Raw genomic sequence first — 24,822 nt, forward strand, 5'->3', positions numbered from 1 at the left:
GCAGGATCTTCCAGATCAATGCGATTATGCATTGAGAAAGTATTTCAATATATTGGGTTAAAGAAATTATATTAAATTAATTTCATCTGTTTCTTTTCTTTTTTTTCCCCCACCTGTTTCTTTATACTTGATTTAATGGGCTACTAGAAAATGTGGGTACTTCAGTCAGTATAAAATAGTCTGTTAACACATGAGTCGAAAGGAGGAAGAAAAGATAGGGGAGGCAGTGTGATGTCATGGGAAGGCTTTGCACCCAGATTTACTCTGTGACCTTGGGTAAGTTATTTAACCCATCTGAGCCTCAGCCCCCTCATTTGAAAAACTGGCATAATAATATTTACCTTGAGAGGCTGCAGCAAGGATTTAGCATGAAACGCATGTGAAGCAGCAGCACAGGACCTGGAACTGTAGGTGCTCAGTTAACTGTTAGCTTCCTTCCCCTTCCAAAAGCTTCCAGGTCAGTGGTTGTACTTGTAAAGCTACACTGTACTAGCCCCATGTGCTTTAAAGCAAGTACTTTAAAGGTGGCTAGTCTGAACTGAGCTGGGCCCTGTGAAACACACGACAGATTGCCAACACTTCGTACAAAAAAAAAAAAAAAGGTACAATGTCTTATTAATTATTTTATAGCGATTATGCATTGAGAAAGTATTTCAATATATTGGGTTAAAGAAATTATATTAAATTAATTTCATCTGTTTCTTTTCTTTTTTTTCCCCCACCTGTTTCTTTATACTTGATTTAATGGGCTACTAGAAAATTTAAAATTACAGTGTGCCTCACACAGTGCTGACCTAGCCATCAGAGGAAGATAGGGTTGGGAAGCTGTGCTCCAAAAACTCATTTGTTTCTCTACCGTGGGTCTGGGCTTTGGTTTGTTATCCTGGTAATCCAGCAAAAGAGAAACCTTTTTTTCTCCTCTTGAAAAAAATGCTATCCATGTGGGTGTGGAAGCTCCATGTGGGTGGAAGGTACTAGGGCGCCCCTAGTGGCTAAGTGTGGTGGTGGCCACAGTCCAGGAAAAAGGAGACAGGGCTGAAACAGGAGAGGATAGGGATCTCCCAGGGGACGTGGGGTGGACTCTTCTTCTTAGCCTGGAGCTTCATTCCAGACCCCCTCCTGACCTTTCCTCCAGGAGGGCGGTCCCATTCTCTCTCATTGCAGAAGGCTCCCATCTTATACATGAATTTGGCAGGAAGCAGGCTCACCAGGCAGCACCCAACACAGGTGTAAGGGAAAAGGCCACCAAAGCCACCTTCAGAAAACCACAGTGTTTGCAGAGAAATAAACAACAGACATTCACAGACACAGGAATGTTCTTTTTTTCTCTCTCCCAAGAAGTGTAGTTGGTTGTTTTTAAAACTGTACATTTTACTGTACATTTTTTTTTTTCTTCAACAAAGGAGAAGACTGGCATTTGTATTCTGCCCACAGGAATGTGGCTTTCCAAAACTCCAGGTCAGAAGCCTGACAAACACAAGCGCAAGTACAAATCGTGTCACAACAGAGCTCGGATCCCCTGACGGACAGTTGGGTCCTCCCCTTCCGATGCCCCCACCACTTTCCCTCCGGGCTGCTGAACCCGAAGGCAGAAAGGCGGTATTGGGGGTCACTTTCTCGATGGCTACATTGAGAAAGGTGGAGTGAGAAAGTGCCCAGGGAGAGGGAGGAAGGAGAGGAGGTAAAAGGGGGCAGTGGGGGGCGAGAGTTCCTTTCAAGTCGCTAGGCTGGAGGTGCCACCAGGACGACAGGAGCTGTGTGCTGTGTGCGCCTGCACTGGGGCTGGCCTGAAAGCTAGCTTGTGGTCTCAGGGCCTGGGCTGTGAATGACCTGGTCAGGACCTTAAAGGGAGGCAGAGAGGCACCAGAAGAAAGAGAATGAAGACAGGAGAGGGGAGGGAAGGGGAGGAGAGAGCGAGGAGGCGTGGGCAAAGGATGAAGGCATGGGATTCAGAGGCTCCTGGGTGGAGCCAGAAGGCAATCCTGCATAGACAGCTCCCCACCCTCACCCTGGGGGTTCCAGGCAGGATGGGGGGCCACCAGCTCAGCTCCAGGTCTGAGCCCATCAGAATGTTTCAGCCGGAAATGGACTCGCCTGCATGCTTTGGATGCTGTGTGGTCGGCAAATGGCAGGAGGGAGACGAACAAGAGGCAGAGGCTAGAGATCTATGGTGGAGGCTCAGGAGAGGAAAGAATGAGGTGGGGAGCTGGGGGAGAGGTAGTGTGTTGGCTGTGAGCAGAGACTGGAACAGGCAGGGACCAGGGGAGTCAGAGATGCAGGGGAAAGTCAGATACTTCCAAAGCTGTCTCTCCCCAGAGACACCTCTTCTGCCTCCTCTTGACACTGTCTGGGAGCCTGGGGGTCAATCCCTAGATGGAAAGGAGCCCTGTACCCCTCCCACTGCCATCCTGTCATTTCCATGATGGTGCCTCCTCATGAATGGCATCCATAGAAGGCATCCCCCACACCCCCACATCCCAGCCCAAGCCACCTACTTCAGGAACAAACAAGGGACAGACTTTGGACACAGAAATGCCCTAGCCATGGTGAAGACAAGGTATCGGATTTCACACACCACCCCCAGGAGGTAAGCAGCCTTGGTCCCTGCCCTGACACTCACTGTGTGACCTTGGACAAGTCCCTTGGACTCGGGGCAGAGGGGGGAGAGGAGGGAGGGTGAGGGATGAGATGATTGCAATCACCTCTTCAAGCTTCATTTAGTCATGAAGAGTTCTTTCGTCCTGCAAGCTGGAAGGCAGTTGGAGACCTGATCCCAGGATTTATGAGTTAGGAGCCTGAGGTCCAAAGAGAGAAAGGGTCTTGCCAAACTGGGTGCAGCTGGTTCTTTGCTGGTGGCTCTGGAACCCAAACTCAGAGCTGTGGACTCTGTGCCCAGTGCTCGTTCTGCCACCCCACTCTCTCTCCTTAAGAGAAGCCCTCTTGGCTCCTACATGTCCATGGGGACTCCCTGCCCCAGCTTTCCCCAGAGAGGCAAAAATCCCAAAGCAACTCCAAAAGTTAACATGGCTATGCCCTTAGGTCTCCTAAAGCCCTTCTTCCTCTCTGGCGTAGGCGTCCTGGAGGCGACCCTTCTGGCTGAAGCTGATGTCATGGGTGGGGGGCGTCCTGTTTGAGAAGCAAAGGAACTGGGTCAGGGACAGGTACCCATCCATCCTAAGTGTGGGGACTGTTGGGAACAGTGAGGGGTCTGGGCGGGGATGCCAGTCTTTCCCCCAAACAAAAGTGCAACCCAAATTGTTCCCTGATCTTCTCAACTGGCAACAGTCACCCAGTCCCAAGGCTGTGGGAACCTGCTTTCCTGTGCAAACTCTCCACTATCTGTGTCACCGAAGAGGAGGAGCCTGGAAGGTGGAGGAAATAACAAAGAAATAAAAACAACACCAGAACCATCAGCAATCCAAAGCCGCTTGCTTATAGGCTACATTTGTGATTAGAAAGGCAGGGGACCTGCCTTTCCAAACCCTCAGGGCTCAGTCTGACATTTGAGCGATCCAGTCTGCTTTCCCTGAGCGCACCCCGATGGGTGGAGGCCATGGGCCGGGAAGGTGGTGTGTGTGGTGGGTGGGGGGTGGGGGGGCCATTGACAGGGAGACAAAACTGTCCCTGGATGTAAACATCACCATGGAAACTCCACAAAGACTTGCCGGTAAAGATGCTTTCAGCTTCCCCCACGCTGGCGGGCGGGCGGGCCGGCGGGCGGGCGGATGCCACCGCACCCCCAGGCCTACACCGTGCTCTCCATTACCCACTCTGAGCTGCCGAAAGTTCCCCGGGCCCCCACCAGGTCGCTCTCCTCAAAGGGCAAGAGCATGCCGTTGACAGAGAGGCTGCGCTTGGTCCAAATGTTCGAGACCCTCCGAGGGGGGCTGTAGCCACCTGGGGCCACCCCTCCCACCGCGGAGGCTGCAGCTGCAAAATCCCCCATGTCAAAGGAGTGGCTGCGTTTGGCCTTGCCCTCCAGAGGCAAGGGGAGCAGGCTCCTGGCCCGGGCCGTGGACGGCCCCAGCAGCGGCTCTCGGTCCGAGGGGTGGACCCTGGCTGATGTCCCAGACCCTCTCCCGCCTGGAGTCCTGGAGTCCAGCAGCTCCTCCTTTCTCTGACTTTTGAGGTCCAAGGAGGCAAAGGCCCCCATCAGGCGGTCAAGGTTGGGCTTGGGGCGGGGGGCGGGGGGCGGGAGCCTCCAGGGGCCCCGTCCCAGCCCCAGGGCCTCCCCGAAGCCCAGGGAGCTGGAGGAAGAGGAGTCGCTGCCTCGGGCCAGGCTGGCACTGAACTCCACGAGCTCATTGCGCACCACAGCCTTGGGCGGCCCTGGCACGGGGGCCCCGCTGGGCGTGCTGCTCAGAGCAGGCGGCTGGGCCCCGTTGGTCTGCGAGTGAGTGTTGCTGACGGTGGCCGCCGTCTTCCCCGGGGCCTCCTGGTTGCAGACCTTGTAGCGCACCATGAGGATGACGATGAAGACCAGCAGCGTGGCCACGATGGTGCCGCCGATGACCAGGATCACCGTGCCACCCAGGATCTGGCTGTGCATGGACTGGCACTGCGGGTCGCCGGCCTTGGTGAAGAACTGGGCACAGCCTACGATGTTGGTGGCCGTGAGCGTCGTGGCCGTGTCGTCCCACATGGCCAGCACGCACAGGTCGTAGCCAGTCCCTGACACCAGGTTGTTGACCACGAAGGCCTTATTGGAGGCTGGGATCATCCTGGGGATGGGGAGAGGGGCAGAGGGGGAGGGACGGTGAGGGACGGCGGGACAGAGGCAGAAGGAGGAGGGGGGGTGACAGAGAGAGGAGAGATGGAGAGGGAGAGAGACGGACGCAGGGACACAGAGAGGATGACGCAGAGCAGAAGAGGGGGTGACAGGCGGAGAGACAGGAAAAGGGAGAGAGGGGGTGGGGAGAGGAGCAAGGAGGGGACAGGCAGGTGACAGGAAATAGGGAGGAGTCAGAGAGAGATGTGAGGAGAGGGACCCCAGGAAGAGAACAGAGAGACAGGTAGGGGTGAAAAGGGAAATGAGAGAGAGAGATTCGGGGGTAGAGGGTAGAAGCATCAGGGAGAGGGACCCAGAGAAAGAGACATTGGCGATCAGGTTTGGGAAACAATCCAGAAGGTGTGGAAATAAACCAAGAATGAGAATGAGAAAGAAGAGAATGAGAAAGGGGGTAGATGAAAGCAGAGACAGGGGAAAGTGGTTGGAGATGGGGGGTTCAGAGAAGACGGGGAGAGATTCAGCAGAGGACAGAGGGGACACGGGAGGGCCAGGGAGAGGGACAGGAGAGCAGAGAGGTTAAAGCTGTGAAGAAGCAGAAATTAAACAAAGGGGGCTTCCCATCCTCAATTCTGACTCGTCTGCTGCAGAAAGTCCCTGGTCTCTGTGCGGCGGGGGAGACAGGTTGGTCCTGATCCCTCAGCAGCCAGCAGCACCCCCTCACCCTGAGGCTGGGGCCACCCCTGGTCTGTCCTGGGAGATTCCTCAGCATTGACTGAGCCCTGTTCTGAGGCCAGGGCTGTCCTGAGTCACAGACCAGGTCCTATCCTCAGGAGCCAGCCCATTCTCATCTTCCAATCTTTCTCAGGCCGGGGCAGGAAGGACACTTGCTGCTGTAGATTGGTGGTGGCGGTGGTGGCGGAGGGGGGCGGGGGGGAGGCTGTCTATGCAGAAGAAACCTGGAAGTGGGAAGCTGGGGGGTGGGGTGTTGCTTGGAGGGGGAGGGGACAGTATAATGCTGAAGACTGGAGGGCAACTCTGCTTCCCAGAGGGAGGGGACAAGTCCTAGTCACTGCCATCACAGGCCAGGCACACCCAAAGACACCTGGGTGGAGTTCCTGCTGTGGCTCAGCGGTAATGTACCTGACTAGTATCCACTCAGCTCGGATCTGGCATTGCTGTGGCTGTGGTGTAGGCCGACAGCGAGAGCTCCAATTTAACCCCTAGCCTGGCAGCTTTTACATGCCACAGGTGCAGCCCTAAAAAGAAAACCAAAAAACCAAACCAAACCAAACCAAAACAAAGACACCTGGGAAAGAGTATCACAGGTCAGGCCAGTCAAGGACTGTTCCCCCTGCTTAAGGGAGGGGCTGATGGGGCAGCAGGCTCCCCAGGCTGGGGCTGGCCCCTCTACTGCTCGGACCCCCAGGGAGGAAGCAGGGATGCAAGCCCTGCTTTCTAGGGCCCCATGCAGGCATCTTGCCTTCTGGTGGGTGTTCCCAGAGATGGTGCCTGTCTCACCCATCAACACTCCTGCAGACATACTCACTCGGGCCTGGAGGGGCCACATCTCTCTCTGCCGCCTTCCTCATTGCCCTCCTCTCCCCAAGAGCCTGTCCCCTGCTGCTCCAGGGCAGCAGCCGTGCCCGTCAACCCCTCACACCCAGAGCCAGCTTAATTGAGATCTCAAATATGAAATACTGGAGCCTGAAAACTTCCACCTGGGAACCGCACGGAGGACGGGGCTGACAGGCGGGTATTGACATCCCGTCAGCGGCAGCCCATCTGCTGCCTCCCTCCTCACTCTCGGCTGGCTTGGCTGCTCTGGAAGCCACGGGGAGGAAATCAAGTCCCCTGCCCGGGTCCCACCCACGCCCCATAGCTTCAGTGCATAGAGCAGAAGGGGCGGGTCGGGGAGGTGGGCTCCTGGATCCAGCAAGGGCCCCGCAGGCCGGCTCCTTGAGTCTGTTTCACCTGGGCATCAGGGCAATCCTGTGCCCTCATGACACAGAGGAAGAATGGCCAAGGCTCAGAGAGGCTAAGTGATTTGTCCGAAGTCACACAGCTAGGAGTGCCGGAGGAGGCGGTTGGGATTTTAACACTAGCTTCTAGATCCAGTCCGGGCTAATTCCTTTCTACAAATGCCAATGTTTTTTCCGCCTGGGTCTGTGGCAGATCAGCCACTCCCTTCCCTGAAGTAACACTCAGCCCCTGAGGCTCACGCTCTTCATGGCAACTGTGTGCCAGACTCTCTCAAGCACCCTATCTATCAACTCAGCCCTACAGCAACTCTCTGAAGCAGCCACTCTTATGATCCTTATGGTGCAGAGGTATTAAGCAAACCTAACACGGCGGAGCTGGATTCAAACCCAGGCCGTCGGCTCCTGTCCACTCTGACTCGCTGCACTCCACCGCCTCTCTGGGCTGTGAGCCACGGAAGAGCATGTCCATTTGAGGAAGGGATGAGCCAGCTGGTTTACTGAATTCCTGACAAGTGATAAGAGTATCCACATTCAAAACGGCATTTAAACCTCATCACAATCTCAGGATGCAGGAGATAGACTGCGAGCCCAGAAATCATCTTGGTGTTTAACCATCTTATCCCAGGAAGGGAAGCAGATCCTGCTACTGCTACTACCCAGAAGAAGAAGGGGAGCCAACACAGAGCGCTTACTCTGTGCCAGGACCTTTAAGAGGATTAACTCATTTAATCCAACAATTGTTGGGAGGTCATTACTATTACTGTCATTTCCATTTTGCATGTAAGGACCTGAGGCGCAGAAAGGTTAAGCTGCCTGCCGGAGGGGTGCCCAGCCTAGTGAGTGGCAGAGCTGGGATTCGAACCAGGCAGTCTGGCCCCAGAGCCTCTGTTCCTGATCACTGTGCCACGCTGCCTCCTAGCCACTGCCATTTGCTTGCGCTCCCCGTAGACCCTATCTGGTCTCTTCCCTTCCCCCTTGCTTCCCAAGTCAGAGAAAGACACGGTGCCTCGAAGCTGTGGCTGGGCTGCTGCTAAGGGAAGTGTAACAGCGCGAGGCTGATCCTTGACAGGCTGCCGGCCCTGGGGATGAAGGGGCAGGATCAGGCTGAGAATCACACCTAAATGGCCATCAGAAACAAGGCCAGATGTGGAGTTCCCGCTGTGGTGCAATGGGGTTGGCGGCATCTTGGGAGCAGTGGGATGCAGGTTCAATCCCTGGCCACGCACAGCGGGTTAAGGATCTGGTGTTACCAAAGCTGTGGCTAGGTCACATCTGCAGCTCAGATCTGATCCCTGGCCTGGAAACTCCATATGCCATGAGGTGGCCAAAAAAGGAAAAGAAAGAAGGGAGGGAGGGAGGAAGGAAGCAAAGAAGAAAGATGAAAGAAAGAAAAAGAAAGAAAGAAAAGAAGCAAGCCAGATAAAAGGGCTTCCTGAGATTAGGAACAGGAAAGCAGCACCTGGTTCCTCGTGTGTGTGTGTGTGTGTGTGTGTGTGTGTGTGTGTGTGTGTGTGTGTGTGTGTGTGTGTTTATAGGGGACCCAGAGCCAGCTGGCTCAAACAGCCTCTGCACTCAGGTTTTCCTTTGCCAATGATAACAATGACCAGTGTTCACCCAGCACAAGGAGTACACGTGTATGTCATTTAGCGTCCTGACCGCCTCGGGAGGAAGTTGTTAGTGTCATTCCCACTTAGGGGAGGAGGAAGCTTAAGCGGCTTTCCCTCTCCCCCTCCCCAGGGAGATGAGCTGAGATCAGATCTGATGCCCTGGGCTTCAGAGCCCACATTCTCAATCACAAGCAAGACCACTCCCTGCTCCAGGGAGCCAAAAGGACCACCTGCATGAGAAAGTCAAGCAAAGGGAGGACTGGTGACAGAAGCAAACATCTCCTGCCCAGGCGGCTCTGTCTACCTCATCATGCTTCCCCACACAATCAAGCACTGAGTCCCCTAGATCCGGGGGGCCTGGACCCCGCTTTGAGATAGGCGGGACCCTTTGCTGCAGTGCACCTGGACAGACATCTTCTGGGGCAACAGAACACAAAGAAACAACAAACAATAAGGGGCTAAAACTGAGTGCATGACAGGGGGGCAAATTATGAACAGCAAGACACAAAAAAGCCAAAACCCAAACTGCTGCTACTTTTTTCTTTTTTTTTTTACAGCCACACCTGCAGCATATGGAAGTTCCCAGGTTGGGGTTGAATCAGAGCTGCAGCTGCCGGCCTATGCCACGGCCAGAACAACACTGGATCGAGCCACATTTGCGACCTACACCACAGCTCACGGCAATGCCGGATCCTTAACCCACTGAGCAAGGCCAGGGATGGAACATGCATCCTCAGGGACACTATGTTGGGTTCTTCTTTTTTTTTTTTTCAATATTTTTATATTTTTTAAAGACTATGTATATCAAAGTGGTTTTGTTTGTTTGTTTGTAATGACCATACCGTAAAATTAACATTTTTGTTGTGTGGATCCATGATTTTTTTCTGGCTTTGTTTATTGTTGTAAAATATACATAATAACATTTACTTTTAACCATTTTTAGACGTACAGTCGTGTGGCATTCAGTACACTCACAAGGTCGTACAACAATTACCACCAGACACATCAAGAACACTTTTCACCTTCTTCAACTGAAACCCACGCCCATTAAAGAGTAACTTCCCGTTTCCTCCTCCCTGAGACCCTGGTAACCGCCATTCTTTCTGTCTCTATGAATTCGCTATGTTGGGTTCTTAGTCGGCTGAGCCATGACAGGAACTCCCCAGTTGCTACTTCTGAGGTGTTAGGAGCAAAAGCAGGGTACAGAGCATGATCCCCATACCCAGCACCACCGAAGGGGTGGGCAGACCACCTAAACTCCCCCTCTGGCCCAACCCACTGATCCAACCCTACCCTGACCCCACTTAAGGGACCAGCTCACACCCACTCGAGCCAGCAAGGGCACCCATTTCCAGTTTTCACTCTCTTTGCAGTCCCCGCAAAGCCTTGCCTGAGTTTCTCATCGGTCTTCCTATCAACTTCTATTGATGAAAGAGACCAAAGACCCGGGTTGGTAATGGTAAGACGTTCATTCCTACCTACATCCCATGGGCATGCTGGCTGGTAAGTTCCACCTTCTAAACTTCTCCCTCCCTCCATCTCCACAGTCATGCTTTTGCTTGGGTCTCATCATCTCTGGATGCAGCAGCCTCCAAACCAGCCTCCCTGCCTCTGGTTGTGCTCAGCACCATCATCTCCAGGGTACTCCCGCTAAAGCCCAACTCTGGCCGGGTCCCTTGGCCACCGAGAGACTCTTCAAGGGCTAGCCATGACCTACAAGGGACATCCAAGCTCCTCAGCTGGGTTCTCAAGCCAGGCTTCTCATCACATTCTTGTCCTTGTGCCCCCACACCCTCAACTGGCTAAAACACCTTGGAGTCAGTCAGGCCCTTTGAGACAGAAGGCACACTCACAGAGGGAGGACTAACACTTTACTTACAAAGGGACTCATGATGAAGAGCAGGATAGGAAATGGGGACCAAAGAGACCGTGCAATAGCCGAGGGCTGGCGGCAGCCAAGCTGTTTCCAGACCCAGGAAGGACAGAGAATCATGTAGGTTGTGCTACTCAGAGTGTGGCCCGCAGATGGATGCTGGTCTATGCACTGTTTGTTCCTGGACTATGATTGGACAGCACAGAAATTGACAAGAATCCCGTGTGGCTCAGCAGTAACGAATCTGACTGGTAGCCATGAGGATGTCGGTTCGATCCCTGGCCTCACTTAGTGAGTTAAAGGATCTGGCATTGCTGTGGCTGTGGTGTAGGCTGGCAACTGCAGCTCCGATTTGATCCCTAGCCTAGGAACTTCCACATGCCACGGGTGAAGCTCTAAAAATAAAAAAGTAAAAAGAAAGTTTTAATAGGCGTTCCTACTGTGGCATAGTGAGTTAAGAACCTGACTGCAACAGCTTGGGTTGCAGCTGTGGCTCCTTTCAGTCCCTGGCCCAGGAAATTCCATGTGCCATGGATACTGCTTTTAAAAGGGGGGAAAAAAGAGAAAGAAATTTTTATAGCCATTTGGCAACTGGTTGTGACATCTGAGTGTGTGACCATTTTTTTTTCTGATAATTTATTTCTATTATATTCTTACAAAAGCATTGGTTTGGAAAAAAAAAAAAAAATCTGGTCCTTCACCGTCAATACCTTGCAAAGCACTGATGCAGACAGAGCAGAGCTCCTCAGCCTCAGCACCACTGACGCTCAGGCTGGATAAGCCTTGGTTGTGGGGCTGTTTTGTGCAATGTACATGTTTAGCAGCATCTCTGGCCTCTACCCAGTGGATGCCAGTAACACCTCCAGCTGTGACAACCAAAGATGTCTCCAGACATTGTCAAGTGTCCTCTAGGAGCAAAATCACCCCCTGGTCTAGAAATTTTTTTTTTTTTTTTGTCTTTTTAGGGCTGTATCCACGGCATATGAAGTTCCTTGTCTAGGGGTTGAAATGGAGCTGTAGATGCCGGCCTATGCCACAGCCACAGCAACACCAGATCTGAGCCTTGGCTGCGACCTACACCACAGCTCATGGCAACGATGGACCCTTAATCCACTGAGCTAGGCCAGGGATTGAACCTGCATCCTCTTGGATACTAGCCGGGTTTGTTACCACTGAGCCACAATGGGAACTCCAGGTCTAGAAAAGTTGGTTGAGGGACACAGACAGCCAGGGTCAACCATACAGGTTGAAGGCCAGACAAATAAGTACCCCGGTCCCACTCTTTTCCCTCCTCCCAATCTTCTGCGACTGCTCCCCAGGGCTGAACCCAACCAAAAGCTAGAGTTTATGGGTGCACACTGGTCAGCTGTCCAGGGCACACAAAATCTGGAGAGGCAAAAAACCCAAAAATGGTATTCAGCAGAACTATCAGGTCACAGCCCTCTTTGTGAACGCCCCATCCTGAAATCCTGATAGATGTCTTTCTATCCCATAAACTAGCAACATCTCTTTTAACAGAAAACATGGACTGCTATTTTAAGTTGCTCCAAAGTGTTACATTTAATTAAGCTCATATGCTCTAAAGCACAATTTGAAACTGCAACCCCAAGTGCTTACCCAGGAGAAACGAAACCAGCATTAAGTGGCTGCTTCTGAGTGGTTTTTCCTTCTTTCTCTTTTCCCTATTAATATTCTTTTGGCATTTGTTCATTCAGTTTCATACTAGCAAACAAATCTACAGCTGATTTCTACAGCTGATAGCAGAGGTTGAAGAAGAAATCACACAGGCTGGTGATTCTGCTACTGGCTTGGAGATCTGTCTCCCCTTTCACCTGCTGGCCCCTGGATAACAAGGAGCTACATTTCCCAGGCTCCCTTGCCTGTTCCCAGGCTCCTCTGCCCTCAGGCTTCCAGGTAGAATTGGCCGATGGAGGCACTGCAGGAAGACTGGCGGGTGGAGGAGGGGAGAAGGCAGGTGTTTCTTCCTCTTTTTCTGCTTGGAGTGATGTCTCCCTGTCAGCTCTGGAGCTTCCTCTGTGATCCCAGCTCCAGGGGCTCTAGCTCATGCCAGACAGACCTGGGTCTTAGGCTCTGATGAAACCATCTCGTCCATGTACCTCCATCCTTGGGTAGGGGTGGGTGGTGGCTGTGGCTTTGTAACTGAGCAGGGCCCTGTGGGACTCCAGGGCACGAAAGCCTAAGTGTCCCATTGCTTTTCAGGAAATAGGCTTCATTCAGCCTCCTTGACCTTCCCTGAGTTCAGACGGTTGCTAATCAGGGAAGGGAAGGGATGCAGAGTCAAGGGAGGAAGCGTCTAGAGACAACAGAGCAGCCCTGGGCAGTGGCCTGGTCCCTCCTCAATATAGATAACAACATCTTTGAGTTCTTCTGCATGACTAAAACCCCCAACAAATGGAAAATGTTAGGGAAGCATTCTTTATTCCGGGAAGAAGGACCATCAGAGCCAGTCCTGGGATCACTTAACACCAGCTTCAAAAAACAACGCAAGCTTTCGCCTACCCTGATCCTTATCTGTGGCCCTATTTTCCATTCTTAAACTATAAAACCACTATCCATTCTCTCCCAAAGCGGGGCACAGTCTTTAGGGCATTGGGCGACTGTGACCCCCACCTTTGCCTGGCAAAGCAATAAAGCTATTTTTTTCTCCTTCACCCGAAACTCGGTCTCCGCATTTCTGTTCGGCACTGGGGGACAGAGGCCAAATTTCAGCAAGGCTTCCTGCTGTAGCTAATCTCTTCCATGCCTGGCTGGCCCCTCGTTGACCCCTCAGCAACTCCATCACTGGTAACCCAACCCCTGTACTGAATTCCCTCTTAGCGTGTTCCCTCTTAGAGTCTTCTTCTTCTTCTTCTTTTTTTTTTTTTTGCCTTTCCTAGGGCCGCTCCTGTGGCATATGGAGGTTCCCAGGCTAGCAGTCTAATCGGAGCTATAGCTGCGGGCCTACGCCAGAGCCACAGCAACTCGGGATCCGAGCAGCGTCTGCAACCTACACCACAGCTCACGGCAACACCGGATCCTTAACCCACTGAGCACGGTCAGGGATGGAACCCACAACCTCATGGTTCCTAGAACCACTGCGCCACGACGGGAACTCCTTCTTTTTTAAATCCCTGACTGAATCGTAGGGGACACAAGGACATTCAACACTGCACAACAATAAGTTGTACTTGAGGGAAAAACTGTCATTACATCATGTCAGCAGCAGCACATGGTGGCCTTATCTACTAGAAGCTCGGCAGCAGGAACCCTTTCCCCTTTCTCAGAATCACCCATCACGCTCCACATCTACCACCTGACCCTTTGGCAGAGAGCTGCTCCTCCTCCTAGAAACACCTACCTTCCTCCATTCGGTGGCCTCAGCTTCAGGGCCTGAGTCAACGTCACCTCCGACCCGCCTCTGCTCTCTGTCCCATGTCCCCTCTGCCTTCCTCTGCTAGAACCCTTCTCTGTTGACATGCGTGTCTCCCCGGAGGATGCGGCTGTGTCTTCATCTTCGCGTCTCCACCGCCCATAATATCTGGCCTTGAGTCACTGCTGAGTAAATATTTACGCTGTGGTTGAGCAGTGAATGAAAGAGTACTTTGCTAAATGTTAAGGCCTATACAAATGCGAGGGACTCTTAGTTAAATAAGATGGTTGGCTAACAGTGACTCTCAGACACTGGCTAGTCCTGAAGAAATCTACCAGGCCAAGTGTTTTTCTGCTTCGTTGAAGCGCATCCCTGACGATCTTTACGGATTCGCACATAGATTATGTGTTGGGCTGCGTCAGTGCGGGTGTACAGGTGAATGTGTGGGAAACGATGTCAGGGGCGTGTCTGCATGTCTGTCATTGGAGAGGTGACTCTGTGGGTACTTGTGTGTGTGTGCGTGTGTGTGTGCATGTAGATGTTCACACATATACGGTGCACAAAAGTTCTGGTTCCAGACAATGTTGGCCACTCTCTGCCCTTTTTCTACCCATCCCCCTGCCCCCCAGAGGCTTCTGCCTGTCCCTAGCACATCTTTTTTTTTTTTTTTTCTTTTTAAGGCCACACTTGAGGCATAAGGAAGTTCCTGGGTTGGGCGTCGAATCAGAGCTGCAGCTGCCCGCCTACACCACAGCCACAGCCACAGCAATGCTGGATTCAAGCTGCATCTGTGACCTACCACACAGCTTGTGGTAACAGCAGATCCTTAACCCACTGAGTGAGGCCAAGGATTGAACCTGCATCCTCTCTGCAGGGTTCTAAGACCACTTCTGAGGGGACTCCCCATGTGACCTCTCCCTGAGACACCTGCAGGCCAAGCCTGCTCTTCCCTAACTGCCACCATTACAGTGACTCTTTGGGGCATCAGGAATGGGGATGGGAGAGGTTCTGAGCATTTCCACCTGGGCCTCAGGGCGAAGCCTGTGAACTAACCACCAACATCCACTGTGCCCTTCACGTGGGCTCACTCCAGACTCTACTCCCCAGCCACCCGTGCACTTAGCACTGTCCAGGTGGTCAGTTCTAGCAGATAGAACATGGTGGCAGCAGTATGTGCCAGCTCTGGGCCAGGCTTTTAAAGAGCGGGAGTGTCTGGGTTGCTGTTGTGGCTCAGTGGTAACAAACCCGACTAGTATCCATGAGGACGCAGGTTCAATCCCTGGCCTCGCTCAGTGGGTGAAGGATCCAGCTTTGCCCTGAACTGTGGCGTAGGTTACAGGTACAGCTCGGATCTGGCATTGCTGTGGCTGTGGTGTAGGCCAGCAGCTGCAGCTCCGATTCAACCCTTAGCCTGGGAGCTTCCATATGCTGTGCGTGCAGTCCTAAAAAGACAAAACAAAACAAAACAAAACAAAAAACAGTGGGACTGTCTGGCACCCCCTCCTCCCCTTCTGCTGGCTGGATCCCAGGTGCAGCGACCAGCGTTGGCCACATACAGATGACCACAAGGCCTGCCTGAGGGGTGTTGGAAACCAGGTGCCCGAGTCTCCACATGAGAAAGGTCTCCCGTCTCTCCGATTAAACCGCCCTGGACTCTCAGGTGACAAGAAATCAAATTCTACTGCGTTTGGGACTTTGCGTGTTTGCATCCATTTGCCACAGTAGTTAGCTCCCCTGATTGACCCAGGCCCCTGCAGATAAGATGAGGTGAACCTGAGGAGTTCCTTGTATGTAGGTGTGTGACAAAGAACAAGAGAGGGGGGTGAGTGTGTGGAGGGGTGACTGAAGGGGGGTGTGTGTGTTTGTGTAAGAGGAAGAAGTCAGTGCTGGTATCTATGTGAAAATGCCATCTGGCCTTCCTGGCCTTGTCAGCAAACACCACCTCTTTCCCCTCCAGCCTCCATCCCCCTCAGTGCCCAGCACCACTGCTTTTCCCCCCTGCCCTCCCCCATCGGGGACGCACCCCGGCCTGCTGAGCCCCAGCACTAACTCAGAGAAGCCACGTCCTTGTCAAGCTGCCCCCTTTCCACCTCCCTGGCTCTGCACCCTCATTACTGGCTCTTCACAGAATCACCAGCCTGCCAAGCTCTCCGGCCGGCCCCGAGATCTCCGGGCACATGAAAGGGCCTCATTAAACCAAGGCCAGTAGCCTGGCTCCCTGGCCTCTCCCTCTACCTGCTGGCCCCAAGGGGGCCTGTTTGCTTCCCCCACAGCTGCAAAGGAGCAAAGGGGACACGGCCGCTTCTATCTGGCACACAGTTTCTGGAGTACACACCTACCCGGACCAGGCACCTGCTGGGCAGGGTCTCTGATTCTGCACACTGACCCTAGGAGGTGGGAATAATTCTCCCCACCCTACGGAAGAAGAAACTGAGGCTCAGGCAGATGGGTCACCTGCTCATGTTCACACAGCTGGAAAGTGGCTGAGCCAGTGTTGTCAGCCAGGGCTGCCAGGCCACCGAGCGTGACCTCCCCTGTACTGTATTATTCTGAACTGAATCGAGCAGAATCAGATCATGACAGGAAACAAGTCTTAGAGTCAGGCTGTGTGACAGAAATTAAAAAACAAAAAACATATATTACTAAAATGGCAACTAGCATTTATTGAACACTTGCTATACATCTGCTGGCTTGAGCACTCTGCATGTTTGAACTAATAATTTAATCCTTGTAGCAACTCTATGAGGGAGGTACTATTATGATCCCCATTTTACAGAAGAGGAAATCAAGACTCAGAGAAGTTGGGATTTGCCCAAGGTCTCATAGAGAGGACATTTGTGCCCAGCTAAGATTTGAACCCAGCACTCTCTGTTTTTTTTTTTTTTTTTTGTCTTTTGTCTTTTTAGGGCTGCACCTACGACATATGGAGGTTCCCAGGCCAGGGGTCTATTCTAATTGTAGCCGCCAGCCTACACCACAGCCACAGCCATGCCAGATCCAAGCCGCATTTTTGACCTACACCACAGCTCACGGCAACACTGGATCCATAACCCACTGAGCAAGGCCAGGAATCGAATCCACAACCTCATGGTTCCCAGTCAGATTCATTTCCGCTGAGCCATGACGGGAACTCCATTTTTCTTTTTCTTTTCTTTCTTTTTTTTTTTTTTTTTTTTGAACCCAGCACTCTCACATTACCGCAATCAACACTCTTGATAAGTCCAGGAGGTACCTTTCATGGTTATGCTCCCCATTTTAGAAACAGAGATTAACTGAACTGCCCTGAGGTCACAGAGCTAATTAGGGGTGGGGATGGAATTCCCATGCGTGATGGGTGTCTCATGCTACTTCCCAAGGAAGTGAGGGAACTGCCAGTGCAAAGGCCCTGAGGCAGGAAGAGTGAGGAAGCTGGTATATCTGGAACAGCGTGATGGAAAGGGAGAGGGGTAGGAAGTGAAGTCAGCAAAGTAGTAGCCAGGAGCGGGGTTCTGGGGGGGTTGCAAGCCCATTCAGCCTCGTGTGCCAACTCTGAGGGTCTGCTGGGTGCCAGTGTTGAGAAGGATTCTGAGGCTGTGTTTAAACTCAGTGGGACAGGGTGCTATGGGTCTGGAAGAACTGGTGTTTCTGCTCTCGGGATCAGAGAGCAGTTAGCATGACTGGAATGTACAGTCCCCTCTCCGGGTTTGGTGCTGGACACTGGCCTTCCTTGAATGCAGGGCCCTGAGTGATAAGAGGGAAGGCCCACGGCTGCCCATTGGAAGGGGCTTATCATTGGAACTGGTGAGACTCAGTGAGGACTCCAAGGATCAGGAGCCTGTCCTCAACTTCTGAGGAGGATCAGGGGCCAGCAGCTGGGGGCCAGGTTCTGCCACTGTCCTGCCGCCCCCCCGCCCCTCCTGAGAACACGGGGCTCCCCGAGTTCCCTGGGGCACCCTGTCTTATCGGCAGTTACTTCACCTTGATAGCAAGTAAAGAGCCCCATTCAACACGACAGAGATTCTGAGGCACAGAATCCCAGTGTCCATTCCCACAGCCCCCAGGACAGCAGGCAGGGGTGGGGACAAAACTCCCCGTTGAATTGGCCTCTGGATGAACCCTCCTGCTCCCCTCCCCCCACCTCTCCTTCACAAGCAGCCAGAGGGAGCCTGTTAAAACCGGGGCCAGGCCAAGTACTTCCTCTGCTCAGCTTCCCCAGTGAGGCCTGTCTCACACAGCCAAAGTCCTCAAGAGGCCCACAGGCCCCTTGGGATCTGCCTCTCAGCTCTCCCCCCCGCCCCCCGCAGATTCCCTTTCCTCCTACTCCCCCTGCTGCCTCTCCACCAGTTACCAGGCCTTCCTGCTACTCCTCAGACTGGCCAAGGGTGCTCCTGCCTCCAGGCCTTTGCCATGTCCGTTGCCCTCACCTGGATGCTCTTCCTCCTCACTTCCACATGCTCACTGCCTCACCTCCTCCAAGTCTGCTCCTCTGATCCCCCCATTTAACATTTTGAGCTTCCCCCATCTCTACCTTGCCCCCTTCCAAGCCCCTTACTAGATTCCATCTTTTCCACTGCACTTTTATGACCCACAGACGCTATCATTTGCTTGCTTACTAAGCTTCCTGTTAATTATCTCTCTACTTCCACAAGCATCTCAGCGCCCTAAGATCAGGGATTTTCATCTGTTTTGTTCACTGGTATTTCTCCAGCCTCTAGAACAACGCTTGGCATAGAGTAGGTCCTCAGAACCATTTGTAGGACAGGTGAACAGCACGAATGTTCTGTATTGGCACCGCCCAGGACAGTAGCTCCGCATGGGCTTTGACATTTAACTTCATATTCATTCAATGGAAATGAAATTAAAAATTCAGTTCTGTGGTCATGCTAGGCACATTTCAAGGGCTCAATAATCACGTGCAGCGAGCAGCTGCCACCCTGGACAGCAGAGCTGCAGGGCAGCTGGACATCGCAGACCTGTCTTGGCCTAGCCGGCACTCTTGGAGAGCAGGCAGAACGGCCTGGGTGGGGAGTGCCGTCCAGCTCAGGGACAGCTCCTGCATGAAGGACTAGTCTCTAAGGCTTCAATCCGGGCCTCTGCGCTCTCCATCTCCCCAGGCCTTCTCTCTGTGACTCTGGAGAACTTCACCCCTTCCTTTTGGTTCTTCTAGCTTCCCTGGGCTCCTGGGACCTCCAGGTTCTGTGGGGACTCTCTAGAGTTTCCCCAGGCCTGACTCAAGTTCGCCTGCACACCCCGCCTGCTTTGACTTCCGCCTCCCACTCAGCCTGTGGTCCAGCCCCTTCCCCAGACTCCATTCCCAAGGCAGTGCTGCCTCCCTTTATCTATGAGCCCTTTATCCAGCCTGAGGCTTCTGTCTCTTCTGGTCCTCTGTTGCCATCCCCTTGTTCCTGCTTTTCTGCTTCCCATGTCTATGAAGTCTCCACGAAGAAAAATCCTGATAAGTCTAATCACCACCATGAATGTCACCTCTCTCAGGAATACTGACCATTAGAAAGAAAGGCAGGGGAGTTCCTGTTGTGGCTCAGTGGGTTAAGAACCCAACATAGTGTCCATGAGGATGTGGGTTCAATCCCTGGCCTCGCTCAGTGGGTTAAGGATCCAGCGTTGCCACCAGCTGCAACGTAATTTGCAGATTCTGCTCAGATCTGGCATGGCTGTGGCTGTGGCATAGGCCTCGGCTGCAGCTCCGATTCAACCCCTAGCCTGGGAACTTCCATATGCCTATGCAGCTGTAAAAGAAAAAGGGGGGAAAAAAAAAAAAAGAAGAAGAAGCAACAGAGGGCAGTGATGAGCACAGACTGGAGCTGCTTGCTGGGTTCGCACACCGGTTTTGCCTCTTCCTAGCTGTCATAACTTACCACGGGCCTTTCCTTTACCTGTCTGTGCCTTAGTTTCCTAGAAATATCCTATTTCTGTAAAATGGGGCATTTATAATCTCTGTTTTATAGGGTTGTTATGAAGTTTGAATGAGTCATGATTCATAAGGAACCTAGGCCAGTGTCTGGTACACAGTCAGCTCCACTTAAGGGTTTGTTATAAAAAGGACCAGGTGATGCTGAAAGTAACTTATCTCTGGGGGTGGAAATCCAGGCCTCCGGGATTTGGGACTGGCAAGTCTCATGCAAGCTAGAAACTAGGGGATGTGGACAGTGCCTGCATCCTGGCTGGTTGATGGGGGACATCCTGGCTTCAGCAGGATGTGTTTCCCCCTACATGTGACTCCAAAAGTCTTTTTCAGCAGAAGACACATGGTGACAGTGTTGGTTCAGCGCTGGCTGTGTGACTGCAGAGATGATGGGAAATCAAGCCAAAGTCAACCAAGCCCCAGCAGGCTGCCTCTTCACTCATCTCCCCAGCATACCTGGTGATGCTTATCTGGTGACAGGTGAGGATCTGACCTAGGGAGGCCCTGCCTTTGCTCCCTGAGTTGGGAAGCATGGCAGATCCAGCTGCCTGGCAAGGGTTTGGGGAATCGCCAGCCCCCTGTTGGGCTGAGTCAGGGAGGGAGTTCTGCCCTGGTCCGTGGTGCCCCTTCATGGAGAGGGTAAAGCCAGGAGGTCAGAGTGTGAGCACAGGACAGGACCACCGGGGTTCCAGGTCCAGCGCCATCACTTACGGCTGTGTGACCTTGGGCAAGCCTCTTGACCTCTCTGTAAAAGGGCACAGGTGATAGGGCCTCCCTCACAAGGTTGCTATGGGTACTGTCACTGCCTGTAATTTCACCCCTGCCTGGTCCATCATGAGCTTACTGAATGTTAGTGATCATGACTGAGCAAGTCAACTGGTCCCAACAAGGACCGTCAGGGACGAATCCAGCAGCATGAGGTGAGACTGAATGCCCGCTAGTGAGGCAGGCGCACAGGTGCACAGCCCAGCTCAGGGCCGGCTGCCTGACATCATCGGTCTGTCACTGCACAGGCCGCCAGCTCCAGCCTGCCCTCCACCCGGCACTCTCCCAACTGACCCCAGGATGCTCCCAGCTCTTTCATGTCATCCCTCTGGCATCTCCATGCACAGCCCACAGGAAGGCTGGTGAGGGGGCCCAGGGATCCCTCTAAAACAGGCTCCTGTGGCTGTCAGCACTCCACGCACACCTCCAGGGACCTGCCAGGCAACCCACCCCAGCTTCCTGGGACCCGGAGGAGTGGCTCAGAATCCCTGCTCACACTGGGCTGTGGTCTGACAGCTGTCGCTTCCTCCCACCGGCCGAAGCTCAGCCCCCTGGGGACACACCCAAGACAAGGTGTTTCTTTCTTGAACACATGTCGGCTCTTCGCAAATTGTGCAGCCGCGCTCTCAGGCCACCCTGAGCTTCCACTTCTCTGGGAGGAGGATTTCCATGCCTTCCCTCCATTTCCTCGGGACACAGCTTCCAGCCTGCCTCCCAGCGGCTCCCTTCTGCGCTCACACCAATTTGTCTTTGGCCCGCCTCTGTGCTTATGGAGGAAGGGAGTCCAAACATGGAGAACAGAGTCACATTCCTCCAACCAGACATCCTACTTCTCCTGAAGCGCCCACCCCCTCCGCCCAAGACAACGTGGGGCTTTCTGGAAGCTGCATCCCATTGTTGGCTCACACAGAGCAGGTGGTTAATGGAAATGCCCTGTGCTCCCCGCAGGCCTTCTATCAGGCCACACTGCTCCCATTCTGTTCCCCCAAAGCAATGCTTCTACCATCATAGGCTGAGCCAGCCCAGGTCCCCAGCCCCCATCAGGCCTCTCTCTGTCTCTCTATATGTCTTTGTCTCTCTGACTCTCCTCATCCAGGCTTCTATGAATGTGGAACTTCTCTCTGCATTTAACTGTCCTTAGCTCTCAACCTCCAAGGACTAGGGTCAGCACATCTCAGAAAAAAAATGTGGGGAGTTCCTATAGTGGCTCAGCGGGTTAAGAACCCACTATAGTGTCCATGAGGATGTGGGTTCGATCTTTGGCCTCATTCAATGGGTCAGGGATCCAGTGTTGCCATCAGCTGTGGTGTAGCTCACAGACACAGCTTGGATTTGGCGTTGTTGTGGCTGTGGTGTAGGCTGGCAGCTGCAGCTCCAATTTGACCCTTAGCCTGGGAACTTCCATATGTGGTAGGTGTGGCCCTAAAAAGACAAAAAAAAAAAAGTGGGCTTTGCAATCTGGCAGAAATCTCTCTTTGAAGGCTGGTTCTGCCCCCAACCAACTGTGTGATTTTTTCCTCTCTCCCAACTTCAATTTACTCATGTGTGAAATGGGCGTAGTGGTACCAACCGCCTGTGCTTGTGAGTGTGAGAAATTGAGTGTGCTGGGGATATACATGACTGCCCCCTCTACTCCCTTCCTGGGGCAGCTTGGTACCCCAATGACGATGACAATGGTGATGATAGTTGCCATTTATCTCCTCAAGGAGCTGAGAAAAGCTTGCTCAATAACAACTCATCACATACAAAAAAAAAAACAAAACAAAACACAGAAGGTGTCAGACCAATTATACCTCGTTGTAAAGAGAGGAGTGAGCAAAATGAAGATTTCCCACCAGAAGCGTCCAAATGCACTAGAAAAACCCAAATCAGTACCACACAACGATGTACCTGATCTGACAGCTCTCCCCCCTGAGCAGATCCACAAGCTCCCTGGGGAGGGAACCAGGCAGGGGCGCTGACTTTCTTAAAAACCCCATCGCCGTGCTGGCTTTAGCTGCACATAGACTGAAATTGGAACAATGTCGAGAAGGTGAGAATGGTCCTTGCACAAGGATGACATGCAAATTCACAAAGCACCCCCTATTTTTGTGAAATTTTGACACGTTAGAGCTTGGATGAATCTTGACGACATTATGCTACGTGAAATAAGCCAGACATGAAAGGAGAAAAGCTGTGTGTTTCCACTTCTCCGAGGTACTTAGAGTGGTCCAGGTAGAGTGGTGTTTGCCAGAGGCTGAGGGAGGAGGAAACGGGAGTCGCTATTGGATGGGTACAGAGTTTCAGTTTGGGATGATGAAAAAGATCGTGAAGATGGATGATGGGGGGAAGGCTGCACCACAGTGGGAATGTACTTAAGACCCCTGCACTGTACACGTAAACATGGCTACCATGGTACATTTTATGTTATATAATTTTAATACAATATCAAAGATGGCCAAAAGGATGCGATCACAAAGCAGAGTTTGCCAGGTGGGCAGGAAGAGAGGAGGTTGTTGGAAATGTTGTGTGCAACCCATGCACACTTGGGTGCTGTCACCACCAGCTGGGACCTTGTGGTTCTGTTGTTACTGGGCTTGGTTGGCCTGGTCAGGGCTGGGGCCATAGGCAGAATGGGGGAGGGCGTAGGGTGAAGGGAGAGCAGCCCCCTGGCCACCTGCTTGCAATTTTACATCTGTCCTGTTGGTTGAAGGACAGGGCAGCTCCATAGAAGAGCTTGGCACATCAAATATGTGCAAAGAGCTTGCCGAAGATAAAGCATGGCGGTTCCCAGCACTGCATCTGGGTTCAAATCCACTCTGCCACTGACTAGTGGTGTGACCTGAGGCAGGCTATCTAACCCTCTCCATCTTGGTTAAATCAAATGCTTGTATCTAGTTTGCAGGAGTATTGTTAGGATAAATGAGGTAAAATGTGACAAACATTTGGCATGACTCCTGGCAAACAAGCAGGGAACTTTCCAACACTTTTGCTTGAATGACAATGGTAAAGTCAGTCACAACCCTTGATAGAAAAAAATCAAGATGACATGAAGTCCTCAGTCATTTCATGGATGGGTTTGGGGTTCTGCCTCGCCCCCCATTCTAATCCCTTCTCTCTGTCAGATCAGAAATTCCTTGAAGAAGGAAACCGTATCAACCCTCATTGTAAATTTATACAGTGGTGAAAAAAAAAAGCCTCCTGACTATGCAAATGTAGGTAAGTCACTCCACATGTCGGAGCCTCACAGTTTTCCTGCCTGAAAAATGGGTTAATAGTATCACTCTAACCCATAGTGTCTTTGTGAAGATTAAATACAATGATATTTGTTCAGTACTGAGTACAGTGCTTAGGATACGTTTGTGCAATCAAAGGCCGCCATGGTGATGCTTGGATTTGGAGTCTGAAGATCAAGTTCAAATCCTGGTCCCACCAGCTGCTAGCTGAGTGAACTTGCACCAGGAGACAGCACTCCTCTGAATCTGTCAATACTGCTACCTGCCCTCCCCCAATAGGACTGTGGGGAAAACCTACAAAACTCCTTGGACGTGCTTGGTAAAGCTCTCGCAAAGGCGAGATGTCATTTTATATAATGGGCACACTCATCACCCCTGCATGGATGACTGACTGAGAAACTGACTGGTACCTCCCCGAGGGCTGCACCAAGCTGTGTGCCCGGAGGCTGGACCCATGACTGAGGGGCCTGCATGACTTTCGGCTCACTCAGCTCCAGCACCATTGCACCTGCTGCCTCATCCTGGGGAGAGATGCCCCTTCTGGCCCGCAGTCCAGACAAGCCCACTCAGCACTTCTCCAGCCTGTATTTCTGCTGATCCTGCCCGACATGCCTGCTGCTAACAAGCAGGCTGGCCGGGAAGAGATGAACCCGGGTGGGGAGGAAAACACCTCTGAAATAAGACCTCGGTGGGCAGCGGGGAGGCAACTCTGTCCAGTCAAGTGGATTAGGGAGCAGGGTTCCCCCCACCCACAAAACATTCTCAATTCCAGGTGGATGGACAGGGCTCTAACCCTGGTTCTCTCCTGGACTTGCTGTGTGACCTTGGGGAAGTCACTTTCCTTCTCTGTGCTTCAATTTCCAATTCTGACATTCTAGAATTCCAAGACAGGGTGACAGAAGCAAGGGAGAGGAAGGAGGAGGGAAGGTAAGGCATAGCCCTCAAAGGGCTGGGGGGGTGGGGTGGGCACTGGGTCCCCAATTCTGAGCACACACAGGATTTGGCACCAGGGTGACCCAGGCTCTGGGCTCAAATCCCATCTCACAACTTGCTGCATAATTTTTACCCCAGTATTTAACTCCCTAGAGCTTCAATCATCTTGCTTGTAAAAGCGGTAAGTGCAAACCTAATCTGCAGAGTCACATGAGGATTAGAACTAAAGTAAGGAAAGTCCTGGCATGTGATGTAAATACAATAGATCATGGACGTGTCTAGTGAAGGCTTACCTACCTAATTCTCCCTCCCTCCCTCTCTCTCTCTCTCTCTCTCTCTCTCTCTCTCTCTATATATATATATATATATATATATATATATAATAGCTTTTAAGTTTTATGCATTTTATTTTATGGCCACATGCAGCACATATGGAAGTTCCCAGACCA

The 24,822-nt window shown here is 52.3% G+C and overlaps 1 protein-coding gene and 1 non-coding gene across 2 annotated transcripts in view; one reads left to right on the forward strand and one right to left on the reverse strand.

Moving 5' to 3' along the window:
* Positions 1 to 1,298: 1,298 nt before the first annotated feature.
* The window catches only part of LRFN2 (leucine rich repeat and fibronectin type III domain containing 2), a 45,120-nt gene continuing 21,596 nt past the window's right edge, over positions 1,299 to 24,822 (reverse strand). Inside the window, exon 2 of the mRNA XM_047796679.1 lies at positions 1,299 to 4,721. Coding sequence (XP_047652635.1) covers positions 3,746 to 4,721 — 976 coding nt within the window. The 3' untranslated portion in view covers positions 1,299 to 3,745. The remainder of the gene's footprint in view (positions 4,722 to 24,822) is intronic.
* On the forward strand, positions 22,209 to 22,315 carry LOC125136938 (U6 spliceosomal RNA). The gene has a single exon (XR_007137266.1). It is a non-coding gene; the product is annotated as a U6 spliceosomal RNA (small nuclear RNA).

Source organism: Phacochoerus africanus, chromosome 9 (genome assembly GCF_016906955.1).
Source record: "Phacochoerus africanus isolate WHEZ1 chromosome 9, ROS_Pafr_v1, whole genome shotgun sequence".
In the NCBI taxonomy this organism is placed as follows: Eukaryota; Metazoa; Chordata; class Mammalia; order Artiodactyla; family Suidae; genus Phacochoerus; species Phacochoerus africanus.